The 14,685-nt window shown below is 50.6% G+C and overlaps 3 protein-coding genes across 3 annotated transcripts; 1 reads left to right on the top strand and 2 right to left on the bottom strand.

Annotated features, from left to right (window-relative positions):
- Nucleotides 1–299: 299 nt before the first annotated feature.
- On the bottom strand, nt 300–3,877 carry VTN77DRAFT_9205 (uncharacterized protein; the record flags this gene model as incomplete). Its single annotated transcript, XM_069425788.1, has 5 exons — nt 300–995; nt 1,073–1,153; nt 1,232–1,447; nt 1,510–2,147; nt 3,262–3,877. The coding sequence occupies 5 exons, from the start codon at nt 3,875–3,877 to the stop codon at nt 300–302; spliced, it is 2,247 nt and encodes a 748-aa protein (XP_069274066.1).
- Nucleotides 3,878–5,863: 1,986 nt separating this feature from the next.
- Nucleotides 5,864–12,112, bottom strand: VTN77DRAFT_9204 (uncharacterized protein; the record flags this gene model as incomplete). Its single annotated transcript, XM_069425787.1, has 1 exon — nt 5,864–12,112. The coding sequence occupies one exon, from the start codon at nt 12,110–12,112 to the stop codon at nt 5,864–5,866; it is 6,249 nt and encodes a 2,082-aa protein (XP_069274065.1).
- Nucleotides 12,113–12,506: 394 nt separating this feature from the next.
- On the top strand, nt 12,507–14,577 carry VTN77DRAFT_9203 (uncharacterized protein; the record flags this gene model as incomplete). The annotated part of the gene is made up of 2 exons (XM_069425786.1): nt 12,507–12,565; nt 12,627–14,577. 2 exons carry the CDS (start codon nt 12,507–12,509, stop codon nt 14,575–14,577), a joined length of 2,010 nt encoding a protein of 669 aa, XP_069274064.1.
- Between the last annotated feature and the right edge of the window lie 108 nt (nt 14,578–14,685).

The following is a 14,685-nucleotide window of genomic DNA, read 5'->3' as shown; positions in this document are numbered from 1 at the left end:
GAAGAAGAAATGAAGAAGGAGAAGGAGGAGAAGATCATAATGAACTAGATCTTGGAAAAGGAATCATATAATCAGAACGGGTATTCACATCGACGTAAATTCGGAAGGGAAGGAGAGAAGATACGAATATCGCAATCAAGGGTATCAAAAACGCACACAAAAAAGGATTCAAAAAAGGAAGGGAAGAAAAAACGCAAAGGTCAAGCAGACCAAGAAAATGGACAAGGAGGAGAAGAAGAAAAGGTCAAGAAGGAGAAAGATAAGAAGAAAAGAAACGAGAGAAGGGAGGAAGGGAGGCATCACGCCAAACTAATCACCCCCAGCCCATCATCATCCCCCCACGCCCGACGCCGACCATGCCTACGCGGCAGATCCAAATCCCTCGTCCGAAAGGCATGCTCGACCGCCATCAGGGCGCGCCGCACACTACCGAGATTGCGCGTCTGCTGGATACCCCGCAGCCGGTCGAGGACGAAGCGGCGCTGCTCCTCGTCGTCCAACCCGGAGCTGTGGCCGATGACGAAGAGCGGCCAGAGAATGGTGGCGGAGGTGGAGTTGTGTTTGGGAAGATGGGCGATTAGGGAGATGATTGTGTTGACGAGGTGGTGTTTGGGGGATTGCAAACACTGAGACTGTGAGAGTGAGAGTGATTGAGTGGTGTTACTGTTGTTGTTGTTGTGACTATTACCAGGGACATCTCCTGTGCTCTTGCGATAGTCCGAGTAGAAAGTGGAATTGCAATTCGATAGCTGCTGCTGCTGTGAAGAAGAAGAAGAAGCAGAAGAGGAAGATGAAGAGAAAAAACTCCCAAGTCTCTCCTTCAGATACAGCATAGTCGTAAGCCGCTTCGCCTCAGCAATCTGAAGAATATACTCTGTATCAGCGCAATAGGACGGTAGTTTCTGATTCAAACCCCGCAAGGAGGCCTCGATATCTTCGCAGGCAGCGACGAAGGTTTTGATCTCGTTGGCTGTGAGGGAGCGGGTTCGAAGGATCTGAAGATTGCCCCGTCATAAGTTTGCTTTTTATCGATAGAAAAAAAAATAGTCTAGACGCATGGGGAGTTTCTAACCTTAGTTCTCTCCCGAGCGAGCGAGGAGATCCTGCTGATCAGGGACATGAGGCCGCGGGAGCAGCTCATAGTGGTGTCGATCTGAAGATGACAGGTATCAGCATTGAACTTTTTTGAGAATCTTTCTTCCTCATCGTGGTGGAAGATCGACTGACTGACCTCCTCCAAGTCATCATTTTCAAGCCATTCGTGCGTCCCTTCCCCATCCCATTTATCTTCAAAGGCAGTCCGGCCCATAATGTCGTGGGCGACAAAGTACATGTTGAAGAACCTCTTCAGGGCTTCAGCCTCGCTCGAATGCGAAGGGATATGATGCGTCATCTGCAGGCCGCCTCGCAGATGGGTGATCCAGGAAGGGGCGCAGCCATCGGATATCTATATATTTCAATCAGCATGAATCCTCTGCCATTGCGCGCACCCCAGAGGGGGGTTATCACATCGTGAAAGCAAAGCATTAACACAGTCGCAACAGTCCCGTAGTCAACTTTCTGCGCCCTGATATCTTGCCGCAACCCCTGCAGGGCCCTGTCCTTGAACAGCCACGCTTCCCTGACAAACCTTGTGTCACCCAGCAGGCGCAGCTGGTTGGCCGACACCGCGAGGAGGGTGTTTTTCAGCGTGGTATGCGAGAAGCACAGCGGTGTGACTAGCGACAGGTAGGGGTTGTACGACGCGCTGAGCGAGCAGTTTGGCCCGATCGCTTGGATGAAGTAGTTTAGCAGGTACTGCTCTACCTCTGGGTAGGACCGTAGCGGATGGCCTAGCGGACGACCCAGGGGATGACGGTCCAAGGATTGATTGTTATTATTATCAACCGCTGCCGCATGGTTCAGCGATGATGGCGATGACGGTGGACTGAGTATCATCCACGCCGTGCTATGCGCCAGCGCCGCCGCATCCTCCAGAACGAGATCCCCATTATCCGAATAATTCCCGTCGCCGGAGAAATCGCCATAGGTCGTGTTCAGAAAGATCCACCGCCCGACATACCGATCGAGCGGGACGCCGCAGAAATCCTGCTCGAGGTCGACCACGGGAGGTTTCTTGATGCGCTTGCAGCATTTGGACCAGGTTCCTACAGTACATAAATTCGTGGAATTAGTTTAGTCGTCGGAAAAGAAGAGCTGCGCAAGACTGTCCGGACGAACCCTCTCGACCGAAATGAATCCCCCGCTGGATGGCATCTTCGCGGAAGAGGAGCTTGATGCCCCGGACGCATTCGAGTCCGAGTCTCTCGCAGCGTCTACACCGTGGTTTCTCTTCGGTGCACTGGACGTGCTTTTCTGAATTTCACCCCTCACGCCTTCAAGTTAGCATCGAAATCCAGGCCAGAGAGCAGAGAAAAGCAGCCAGGGGGGGTAGGGGAGGGAGAGACCTTTGCATTGGAAACAACCCGTCCGTCGCCGATTCTCAGGTTGTTTACGCTGACGGGTGGGCATGATAACAATAATAACAATTCCTCCCTCAGCAGTGTGGTTTGTTTTCCAAGAGGAAGAGAAACAATCAAAAGAACAAGACAACGAAAACACGATCGATCGATCGATCAAATCAACTGATAGCCAGGGACCAACCACTAGACCAGGTGCCTCAGTATGGATGTACAGTACAGTACAGTACCGAGAGCAGAGAAATCGTTATCGATCCCTGAAAATCTCGCTCACTCACTCAGTCAGTTAATTAGTTAGTCGAAGCTGAAATGATCCTCCTGAGTCCAGACGACTAAGTTATCTTATCAAGCTCGCTTCGCTCGCTGACAAAAGACTGTTGCGGGGCCAGATGGACTGATTAACTTACTACCTAACCTGTCGACTACCCTTCTCATTTTTAGTAGATGATCAACGCCGCCCCGAGGGCCTGAACACGCGCAATCGGTGGTGACCGGGGTGATCGTGGCGTGACGGTCGCGCAGTTAGGGTGAGTAGTGCATTACACCCTTGATAACTTATAGATGGGGGGGGGAAATGAAATTTTAATAATTTTTTGTGAGTAGTCATTATAATTCTTCTAAAAATGGCGCTAGAGCTGTTTTTGCTTACAGCTGTGATAGATTGATAATTTCTGGCTCGAAGCTTGCTTCCTATGAAGATCTTCACAGCAAACAAGCAGAGCCTCAAAGCTGTCCAGCGCGTTAAAGACATCCTCGTTTGCTGGCAGCATCAATACACAGACTTGATTTCGCTTTTTGCCACCAAACGTAGCTGCGAGGATTTCATTCGAATCCCCCATGCGTTCAACTTGAGCCGGTGACACAGCGCTGATGGGCCCGATAGTAATCTTTCTCTGGTGAACTGCTTTGACAAAATCTGGAGTGGCGTTGCTCGACTCTGAATCGCGATAGCTCCACCAAACGAGCTCCTGAAACTCCGCGGTTGTCAAATATCGGACTTTGTTCTCCTCTATCCATCCCTTGGGGACGTAGAGGTATAAGATCGAGGGTTGTGATCCGGGACCAGGTCTGGCTCTTCGGTGGGCCCAGCCCGCATACTGTCTTACAGCGTCCAGCGAGTCCGTCAAGTGCAAGCAAGTCTGCAATCCGCCATAATCTGATGGGGGAAACGACAACATTTTTCGATGGCTCCTCATCCGGAGCGTGTTCGCGTCGTACACACGTAATGACCTCGACTCGACAGCCCCTCTCAGCCAGAGAACTTCATCGTCAGATGGTGGTCGCGCAGTATGCCCTACTGCGGAAGTTCCTGTAGATGGCTCCTCTTGTTCTTCCATATCTAGATTCATGCGCAGTGTGTCTAGAGCCCAGTACCATAGATCATGCATGGCGCGGAATACCGCAAATTCGGGGTCCATATGGCGAGCTGCCATCTCATCGGACAGACCACATTGGACCAACTCATCCTGATTTTCATCAGGGGCTACATATGTGTTGCTTCGCGATGACAACACCCACCCTGCAATGTAGTCCTATAGCTCCGCACGTGGGTCAAGTTCAGGATCGTAGGCATCTGAAATATGGGCGATAGCCTCGTCCCGTAGTCCAATGGACCTCAATATTTCAGGTATATCTTTACCATCATCCTAACAATCGTTAGTAATAAAACCATAAAGTGATAGTTATGATCTTACCATTTCGAAAGCAGTCAACGTCGGCTTGACAAGAAAACTAGGCTAAGGATTTTAATCAGTTAATGACTCACACAAATTCCTTTATTGCATGTCTTCACACACAAGGTCTATCGCCTTGTAGATAACGTAGCCGTGCTTGTATCTTCCCTTTCTTGAGCCATGTTTGCTGCAGTATGCGTCATTACGAAGGCATGGACCAAGTATGATCGCGCCCTTGTCATGAACTGGCTAGTCAATGACACGAAGATGAGGATACATGGATCATGGGCCTAGATCTGGAGATGAAAAAAGAAGGTCAACACTGTCAGGTCTGTATGATGGATCCGAGACATCATAATCACGTGAGGCACATGACAGCCCTCCCCTTTGACGCGAGTAATTTATTTATTTTGGCTAGGCTATTTTGCTTCTGATAGTAGGAATGATTATTAAACTCTAGTATCTTATAATCTACAAGCCTTACAGGTCTCGCTTCGCTCGACTGAGAAAATACTTGGTCTAATGGATGCCAGGGACTTTTGCCCCGGGACGAGCTACACTATAGTAGGTATGATTTCTATAAATTATCTACTTTCCAGGAGGACTCCCTACTTATCTTCTGTATAATATTCTCTTCACCATATTCTTTGTATTAATTAGGTAGTCTTTATTATCTACTTTCCAGGCGGGCTCCCTACTATATTCATTCCTTGACATCGTTCATGCTATGTCCCTTTAAGTAATATTTGTCTCCCTTACTGATGCATATCCCTTACTAATAGCCTAATATATTCCCTTTATAATTTATATATTTCTTGCTAATAGGGGCTTAGAAGATTTTATGAATTTGGTGTGGTATGCTTATGTACCTATGGTATAGATGTTGCTTTTACACATGATAGTGTGCAAAACGGAAGTTAGTGTTTTTATAATATAGTGATATTATTAAATATTAAAACAAATATTATTATAAAATTATTTATAATTAAATCTATATTTCTTCTATAATCTTAAGCTTACTATGTATAATCTCTAGTAAGACCATAAGGATAGCAATTATTTAGGTTAGGTGAATAAACTACCCGGGCTGGGTGAGTTAGTTAATAAATTATTACCTGACTCACCCAGCTCATCCCATTAAAGCAGCAGTATATTTTGGCCTATGTAGCTAGCTAGCTAACAACAAACAACCCCCTAATTTGGATGGATGCATGATACGAGACGAGACGAGGCCCAAGGGCATCCGAGCGAAGCGCTAGGGAAGCATAAATCCGCGCTTATGCTTGACTAAGGGAGTCTGGGCCCGAAGCGACTTGTCTGAGTGACTGGGATCCGTCTGGAGGAGAGTTCGGAATAATAATCTCTGGAGTTGGGAATACTAATAATGAACGATGATGACCGGGGGGGTTAAAAAAAACAGTATGTAGAGCAATGAGGATGGTCTTCAGTTATCAGTTATGTGTGTACATATGTGTGTATTGCGATGCGATGCGAAGGGTATCGATTGCGTCTCTTAAATGCCTAAATGCAGATATCTATCCCCCTTGCCTCTAATAGTAATTCTTCAACAATATGCAGTGCATTACTCCGTACATGACTTACTTACACCGCCCCTAATGCACCTCACTCAAAGTTGCCCTTCCCCACCGTTAGCGCCTGTGGTAATGCTGTACGTATAAATAAAAAGAGAAAATGGCGTCAACGCGCCGTGATTCACTGCAGGTTGTTCTGCTATCGTCTCATGCTGTCACCAACTTGAACGCCCCATATCTTCCATCTCGCTTCTTCGATGACATCTCTCCGCAGCCACAGTCCTTTATGCTTCTCCCGAACGACACCGTTGTCCTCGCGCTCAGCGTTGCCGTCTTCCTTGTCTCCATCTCCATCAAACCCGCGATCCACCCAATCAAAGAGCAGCCGTAGTTGCCAAAGACGGTCTCTCACTTCATCAGTCCCGTTGCCATGCCCAGAAGCAGCATCGATAGCGCCATTAACGGTGCTTTCCAGGACGAGTCGGGTGTCAATTGCAGAGAGGCGCAGCCACGGTGGAAGAGAGACAACGCCTCCGTCGGAGGGATACCGCGGCCGGAATTGAAAGGGAGACGGCGGCAAGACGACCGATCTGTCTGCGACATCCAACCCCTGCAATGACGGAAGGCTAAAAATCCAATCCCAAAGCTCATGCGTAGGCACTTGGCTGCGGCGTCCCTGCGAAAGGAGAAGGGCAACGGTGTTGGGCAGCTGCGCGGTCGGACCCTTCGCGGACCCCATCAAATAGCTCGGAAGGATATCCTGGGCTTCACTCAGACCTAACAGCGTAGAAGCAAACACTGAAGTTCCAGAGGGATCGTAGGTCGTATTCCTCCTCAAGTAGATCGACTGATCGCCGCGGCGGAACTTCTCGCGGAGTTGCTCGTTGCTGCCAAAGTCCAGAACAAGTGGCCAATGATCGCGGCCCCGTGCCTTGATCATCACAAGTTCGTTCAAGTCTGGAAGCAGACAGGGCGCGGTGACTTCCTTCGTCACCCCGTTCTTCATAACCAAGGTCACCGGGACGGAGATAGGCCGGCGGGTATCGACATCTCTAGGCACCAGACAGCGAGGCTCCGCTGCCAAAACCCACAGATGGCGGAATGCTTGGAGGTGGCATTTATTGTCCAGCACTGTGGTCGGGAAAATGGGATAGAAAGCACACAGAAGCGATGCAATTGCCAGGTTGGAAGTCCCAAGGGTATAACTGCCTCCACCCAGGAAGAGCATGCCGATGGCCATGTGGGCGGCCATATGACTTCCATAGGGAGTGTCCGGATCGACCCGACCATGCAGCGAACGCAGGCGTCGGAACAAGGCCAAGTCTCCCGTGCCCGCCATCACTGCAGCCGCAGAGAGCGCAACAATATCTTGACAGTTACGCACAGAATTCCGCGCAAGTTTGGCGTCGTAGTGAAGGGCAGGAAGTCTGCAGATCCGAATAAATTGATCCAGGTACGAAAGAAGTAAATCTCTCGCCTGCGGAAGAGCCGAACCTGCGTATCGGAGACCAACCGCGAAACAGAGTCCTGCGATGATATTGAAAAAAGGCATGTCATCGCTACACAGCCGGCGAATTCCCGTGAGACGATAACGCCGTCGGTAGACCTGCGGGAGGCTCTGGACGAACCACTCGAAAGTTGGGCGGATACTATCCCACATGATGAGATGTCGAGCCAAGGTCCGAAGCAAGAAAATGTCAGGTCGAACGTAGTCGAATTGCACCGTGGTGTCGGGGATATCGATTTTGCGAGCGACAGCCTCGTCATTCGTCTTCATGAAAATGATCGCGAGAGCAACGGTAGCACCTGCAGTAGCTCGATCCAGGATATGAACGAGATCGACGTTCTTTGTCCCGACAGCCAAAGCAAGCAGTCTCTCAACGATCTGCATGTCGCGCAGGCCTCTCAGGTCTTTGCCTTTGCCCAGGTTAATAAACCCGAGAGCGAATCCCGCGGCTAGTCGGTAGCCCTCGTCTCGCAGATCCTCTTGAGAGATTGTGCTTTCCTCTTGCTCGGTGTTCTCAATCTCTGATAGCAAGACTTCACTCATCCGTCTGTGTTGAGAATTGCAATAGAGTAGCCCAATTCCCATAACGCCGGCAGTCTGCGTCAGAGGCGACAGGTTGAGTTCGGCAGCACCCTGGGGAAGCATACGGGTGACGTGCACCGAAAGAAGTCGGGTGATGAGAGTGTCCATCGTGCCTAGATAGGATGCTGAGAGTCCGAGCAACAGGCCGATTGATGTCATCGTATGCTTCGGCGTCAAATACTTGAAGGCAACCCACTTGGCCAAATTTTTGAGATGTCCGTTCAGCCCAAGGGCGAGTAGAAAGCCGGCATGTCGATTGGTCAGCTCTTGAGGTTTATTGAACAGGATCCAGGAGGTGTCAATGCCCTTAGAAGCCTTTGAAATAGCAAGACCTGTTGCAGCACCATTATGGAAGAAGGCCCAGCAGACTTTCTCCTCACTGAATAAGGACCGGTCTGCACTGATAGTCACATTTGACGGTTTCATGACACACTGCAGCGAGAATGATGGAATTGGGAGCTTTTCGGTCAATAACGGCGAGCGACCACTGAACATGAACATGGCCCGACCCGCAGGGACAGAAAGTGTCCTCAGAGTGACGAGCTGTACCACCTCTTTCTGTGCTTCTAGTAAATCAGAATCAGACCATTCAGGCTCGGGGATACACTGCGCCACTGGAGCTTTAGACTGGTTCAGAAGCTTGGATGCTTCCACAAATCTCCGGTCCTCCCGGAAGATCAATTTCGTAATCGAGATGCGATCCGCCTCAATAGAAGCCTCGAAAGAATTGGTCAGGTCGACATCTAATGTCGAAGCTCCAATGTGGTGGAAGTCGCGTATAGCATCGTGGCTTGAAGCAGGCTGGGACCGCGACGCTGGTGGCATTGGATTCTCAGTATTCATGGACAAATAAAGATCGTCTCGATCGATTAGTTCCACAAGTTCTGCAGTCCACGATGTTGGAGGATCTATCTGGCAGCGCACAATGATCTCGTAAAGAGGTGCGCTGACACCCTCAGGGAAAGTTTCAATAACGTTACTTGTCAGGCCCCAACGAAGCAACAGCTTTGTCTTCTCGACAGTGGTCGATTTCTGGTTGACCTCGGACATGAAACCCTTCAGTGCCAGCGTCCTGGGAGTGAGACTAAACGCCTCATGCCAAAGTTTCCCCTTTCCAGGTACGCGGTCTGCAGCGGAAATCATGTCCAGAAGAGTGAAGAAGGAAGCTGAAGGCTGATTCCATGAGTCTTTTAAGAAAGAAAATATCGAAGGAGGAGCGAAAGGCTCTGGGGGCACTTCGAGACCCGATATACGAGTGTCTTCAAAAAGCCACCGATCCATGCTTGCCATTTCTGTTCCATAATAACCTCCGTCCTTCCATGTCCACGACGGCCAGCCCAGCCATCTCCCAATCTGAGCCAAGACAGGAGCTAGCATGCCCATCTGCCGGTAGGAAGACTCGCTATCGCACACTGAAAGCTTCTGTTCCTCTCGAAGGAGGTGCAGGCCAATAAGGACAGTACACAAAGCAGTCCGTCGCGTATTTTGATTCTGAGAGACAGCAGTGGGAAGGTAGCCTTCTGAGCCACAAGCAGCTTCACCCTGTGGGCTTTCGAAGAACTCTCGTGCAAGACTAGCACATCGAATCAAGTAGGAATTCTTGGGATAGTCCCTCGGCGCTGCCAAAGACGCAGGGACAGCCCGTTGTTCTGTTTTTGGAGACTTTCCGTGGCGAGGCGAGCCAACAAAATCATCAGGGTCCTGCTCTGCAACCCATGCCCAGGAACTGCTCATCATCCATGGCGAGGAGATTCCGGACGACCCAGCCATCTGATCTAACATCGAGTTCCAGCTCTCCAAGTCGACATAGCTGCCGCTGCTTGATCGCAAGAGAGTTTTCTTTCTCCGAGTCTGCTTGACCGGAGTCGCAGGCCGAAGTTGATTGGACTCGATGAACCCAACCGCCATTGTGAAGAGGACGACCACCATTGCTGTCCATTCCAAGTTATTCTCCTTCACTTCTCTGGAACGAAGCCACCTCATCACCTCCCACCAACCAACGAGCAACCCATCCCCAGCTCTCCCTGAATCTTTGAGGACAAACCGGCAAACCGCCAACATCTTCTTGACAAGGGGATTGCTCGGCTGCAACTGAATTTGGATGCGATGCCGCCTCTTTTGAGAATCGATCACATCCACTTCACCACGAGAAGATGGATGATCCACTCCGATCAGGTTGAGCGTGGAATCGCCTATAACTCTCTTTAGACCGCCATCTTGTGGACGATTTGGCATTCGGGGAATTGACATCCGATGCGGCTCATGCAGCAACAGATTAGAGGGCAGTTCAATCTTGACTGGTGTACTCCATGGGGATTGGAGTGTTAGTTCACCACGACCGTCCATAGTTGAGCTCAATGCCAGTATTCGAGAAACGTCTCCATCGACAATCTTACAAGCGTCTATTATATTGGAACCACGCCGTATGTCTGATGTGTGAACGACTAAGGACTGTTGGCTTGCTTTGTGTCCCTTCTTTTGTTTTCGAGTATAAGCTAGATCTTCTGCAGACAAGGTAACTCTCTCGATCTTCAGATTCATCACAACGAGAGACTTTGAGTTACGGTCCAGCAGACAGAGAGCAATGATCGTCGAGTCTCCCTTTCGCAAGTCCTCGCCGCCACTTGGTCGCAGCGTAAATATCTTTGGTTTCTGAAAGTTTTTCTTCCAGTCAGCAAACGAGATGCTGCCAGCGGAAAAGCCTGACGAAAAGCTTTCCACTTTTCGGAGCATCATCTCTTTAGGGAGACCTGACGCTGATCCTGTAAGATCCATGCTTTCAAACCCTTCAAAGTCACCGCCGTTGTTCAGCTCGTCGAGAAGCCGATCAACAGGAGCGTCCAGAAAGCTGCTATTGGTGCTATACACTGAAGCATTTCCGGCGGGGAAAGAACTCCTGGGAAATCCAAAACTTGCCCGATTGCTGTAACCTCCAATCGATTGCCGCAAGCTAGCATAGGTGGCAGAGGTGCTTTGATTTCCAGTAGCAAGATCTGAAAAAGTCGTTCTGTCTTGGCCGGTCGCGAGATCTGCTCTGGCAAGCAACGAACTCACCCGCCTTGACGTCTTCAGCGGTACGCCAATGTCTCCAAATTCATGACCGATTTGGGAAGCAAGATCGGTTTCGTCGGTATTTTCTTCAGCTTGGTAACCCTGAGAATACGACACTCCCGATATGTTCCGTGCGGTTCCAAAGCTTTCTCTTATACCAGAGGGACGAGCTACCGGGGTAGTTGCACCTGTTGCCATACCGAAGTGAGAGCTGCGCCTCTTTGAACGGGCACCGCTAGGCAGTGGCTTCTTTCGCCTTTTCGAATCTTTCCTGCTCTGTTCTTCCCTATACCGCGCTGTCCAAAGCGTATACAAGCCTGTGTTTGCATTTAATGTAACGACAAATATCAGGGGGAAATCAGCCAGTGTACGGTCAACACCTCTCAGCTCGTTTCTGGCGGACACGTATACTATCTCATCGGCCGGGTCGAGAGTGTCAGACCCTCTAGGCTCCTGGGTTCCATAGACAGAACGGGAAGATTGATTGGAGACAACTAAACCCATTTCAGAATGAGGATCTGTTAGAGTAAAGGTTCTGGGCAGATCTGCATTATTATCATGTTTCGGAACCCATCGCGATGGTTGAGCCGGAGAAACTGTCGAGGATAGACGAGAGCTCTGTCCCCTTGATGACCTAAATGATTGAGACGTCCGGAAATCCGCCCCTTGCTGCGAAGAGATAAAGGAATTTGGAGGCGCCATAGGAAGAGTACTAGAACCTTCATCATGAATCTTTCTTTGGAACACCAGACCTCGTGGAGATGCGAAGACAGAATCCACTTCAAAGGGCAAAGGCACAACTTGACTGTTTCCAGCCAAGAAGAAGATGTGTGCCTGAGTCTTAAGAACCACGACCAAGGCTCTGGACAGGTCGCTGGAACTGCTGTTCGAATTGCCCGGCAGTCCATCTCCGTCAGCGCTCAAGATCAGCCTGGGAATTTCATCTTGTTGCTCCTTTCCCTTCAGTTTGGCCTGTCCAGTAGACAACTGAGACGGCACGCCAGAAGACTTATCACCAGTAGACTTTGTGATTCTCCCTGATGGGAAATATGTAAGAACAACATGTCGTATTTCCTCCTTCTCAATATCGACCCTGAAGACCCTCTTCACGACGCCGCCTCGGCTCCAAACCACGCAGGTTTCAGTATAGACAACCTCCTCGTCATGAGACCCTCCAGTTGTATCCTCGACATTTATTGTCTTCCAGACATACTCATTCTCCGAAGGATCTGGCGGTAGAAGGGATTCAGCGATCAGGAAAGGAAGCGTGGGGGCCTCGTGAAGGCCAAGTGATCGAACCGTTGCCATTGTCGCCGCGGCTATTGAGAAGCTCCCGAGGTCAATCCTTCTTGGGGAGCCTGGAAATAAACCAGGTCCATTCTCTTGATTTTGAAGGTCGTTTCTCCAGTCCCCAGCGTTCGTGGTGCTGTCACAGCACCCGAAGGTGTGATGTTGGCTGTCTGTTCCTCAGTGCGGAGACCGTGACGCGCCGCGCGACAGCTTGATTTTCTTCCCATCAAAGCAACGGAAGCACCCACTCGCAACTTGGAAACCTCAACAGCCTTCAACCACCACCACCACAAATATTAATCTGCTTCAGCTACTTTTTTACCCGAAATCATGCGCTGAAACAGTGTCCTATCACCTAGAGATTCCACCTCAGCACTTTTGTGGATCCAGCGCTGAAGACGTCACCGCAGTCATGTCGAGTTCTCTCGGAAGGCCGCTTGTACGCCGAAGGGATGATGGGCTACAACTAAGGTATGTGCCTCTAAGCACCTTGCTGTCTGTACTGTGCTGCTAATAACGCGTTCGTTTACAGCCATCAACTCCCGCATCGCGTCTACGCTGCCAAACCTTACCCTGTCCTTGCCCCGAATGGCTCCGCTATAGTCATTTACGGCTACGAGAATGGGCTCAGAATAATCTGGAGAGGAGGACGGTCGTTTCTTCCTCTACAAAAGCCAGCGGCTGCTGAGAAATCGGAGGAAAAGCAGGCCAATGGCACTCACCATGACGACGCTGTCATGATCATTGATTCCGATGATGAAGAACCTGCACCAGAACCAGCGAAGGCGGAACAACCTACCGTGCAATTTGAAGATGAAGAGACAGAGGTCGATCCATCCCATCCGTACGAACACATTCTCCGTCACGTTGACATACCGTTGGGAACGAAAGTTCTCGGCCTGGCCGTCCCTTCCTTCCTCCCGGAAAAGGCGCGCTCATCACTCGAAGCATTCCCGCCGATCTTGACCAAAATGATTGTTGTATCTGCGATCTGTGCAGACTCCTTAACGAGAGTTGTGGCCGTGCCGCTTACTCCTCCGCATCCTACAAACACCGACCCTTCGACTTGGGGAATCCAGACTCTGTCGATGAGCGGCAGTGTATCTCACAATGAAATTCCAACGGGGGTATCGATTACATTCACTTGTCAGGAAGATGAAGAGGATTCGAGACGCAGCCGATCCCAGAGACGGGCCTCGTTTTCCAAGGTTGATTCCACAGCGGTTCGAGACGGAGAAAAGTGGGAGCTCCTCGTTGCCACACACGCTGCGGAGGCGACGGGTACATTACTAGTGTATCGAATTCCTATCCTTCAACAATCGACGCGCGCGGGGACCAGCTTCTCGTTCTCGCCACAGCATGTCCACCCAATACAAAGACATGCTTTGCCTGCCCCAGCAAAGAGCATCTCGTTCAACCCTTCTCCATATCCTTCGGAGCGTCATTCAAATCTATTAGTTGCGTTTCCGGATGGCTACGTCAAAATCTTATCCTGTCTAGCCTCCAAATCTCCCCGACGGACGCAAGCTTCAGGCACCGACAACGAGGCAGCAGAGCCCGAAGGCAGATGGCTGATCACGTTGTATCCGGGATTTGAACAGTCTCCAAATGGATTTGGTCGGCGGAAAACAGTGGTTGATGCCGCTTGGGTTCTCGCTGGAAGGGCTGTGATGGTTCTCCTTGCTGATGGTGAATGGGGTGTTTGGGACGTCGAAGGATCAGGTCCCGGAAGCGAGCCTGGACCACTTCGCGGGCAGTCGAGTATTCGTGGCGTCACTGGAGGATCTTTGACTTCGTTCTCGGTCAGCGGCCGCATTGTTGGAAACCCGCAGACAGGCAAGTCTCAGGTCGGTGGTGGCGGACCAACGCCACCAGAGCAGCGGGCAAAGTTTGCACCCATGACACCTTCGACACGGCGTGTTCGAGAAGATACGCTTTTCAAGGGCGCACAAAGTCCATCTTCACCGTCCCTGTGTGGCGAAATATCAGTCGTCCAGACCAACTCATCGCGAGATCCCGCTCCGGAAGAGTCGATCCTGATCCGTCATGGTGATCAGATCGCCACGATTCCCAGTCTGTTGTCGCTATGGCGGAACGCGGTGAAGTCTACCGGGACGTTTGATGCTTCCAGCCGCTGCAGAGTGACCAATATAGGTAATGTGCATCTGCTGGGCGAGAAGTTGAATGGGATCAGTCACCTCCCAGCTGCGGCGCGGATGGAACGAGAAGTTTCGAACCGGCGCGAATTCGATACTTTGATCACTGCGGAGCACCGTTTGATCATCCTCGCCCCGAAGCTCACAGGACAGCAGCAGCAGCAAGCAAAGCCGGTGACTGAGGTGCGGCCTTCTGCCGAGACCGACCAGCTGATGCTGAGGCGGGGAGAGCTCGATGTTGACGGAATGGATCGGGTGTTGAGCGGCATGGCCGGAGCCAATCGCCCTGGCAGGAGTCCTTTGAAACGGATGCGTGTATTCTCCTAGCTAATTTCCGACAGAACAAGGAACCAGATGAGTGAGACAAACATTGTCTGAATTAAACCGAGATACCCAGCAGTTTCGACATCCTTAATCGTCATCTAGCGTCTACCG

Source organism: Rasamsonia byssochlamydoides (genome assembly GCF_041956645.1).
Source record: "Rasamsonia byssochlamydoides strain NRRL 3658 unplaced genomic scaffold VTN77scaffold_84, whole genome shotgun sequence".
Taxonomy (NCBI): domain Eukaryota; kingdom Fungi; phylum Ascomycota; class Eurotiomycetes; order Eurotiales; family Trichocomaceae; genus Rasamsonia; species Rasamsonia byssochlamydoides.
The sequence above is the reverse complement of the archived record's forward strand: the minus strand, read 5'-3'. Positions and strand labels throughout refer to the sequence as shown.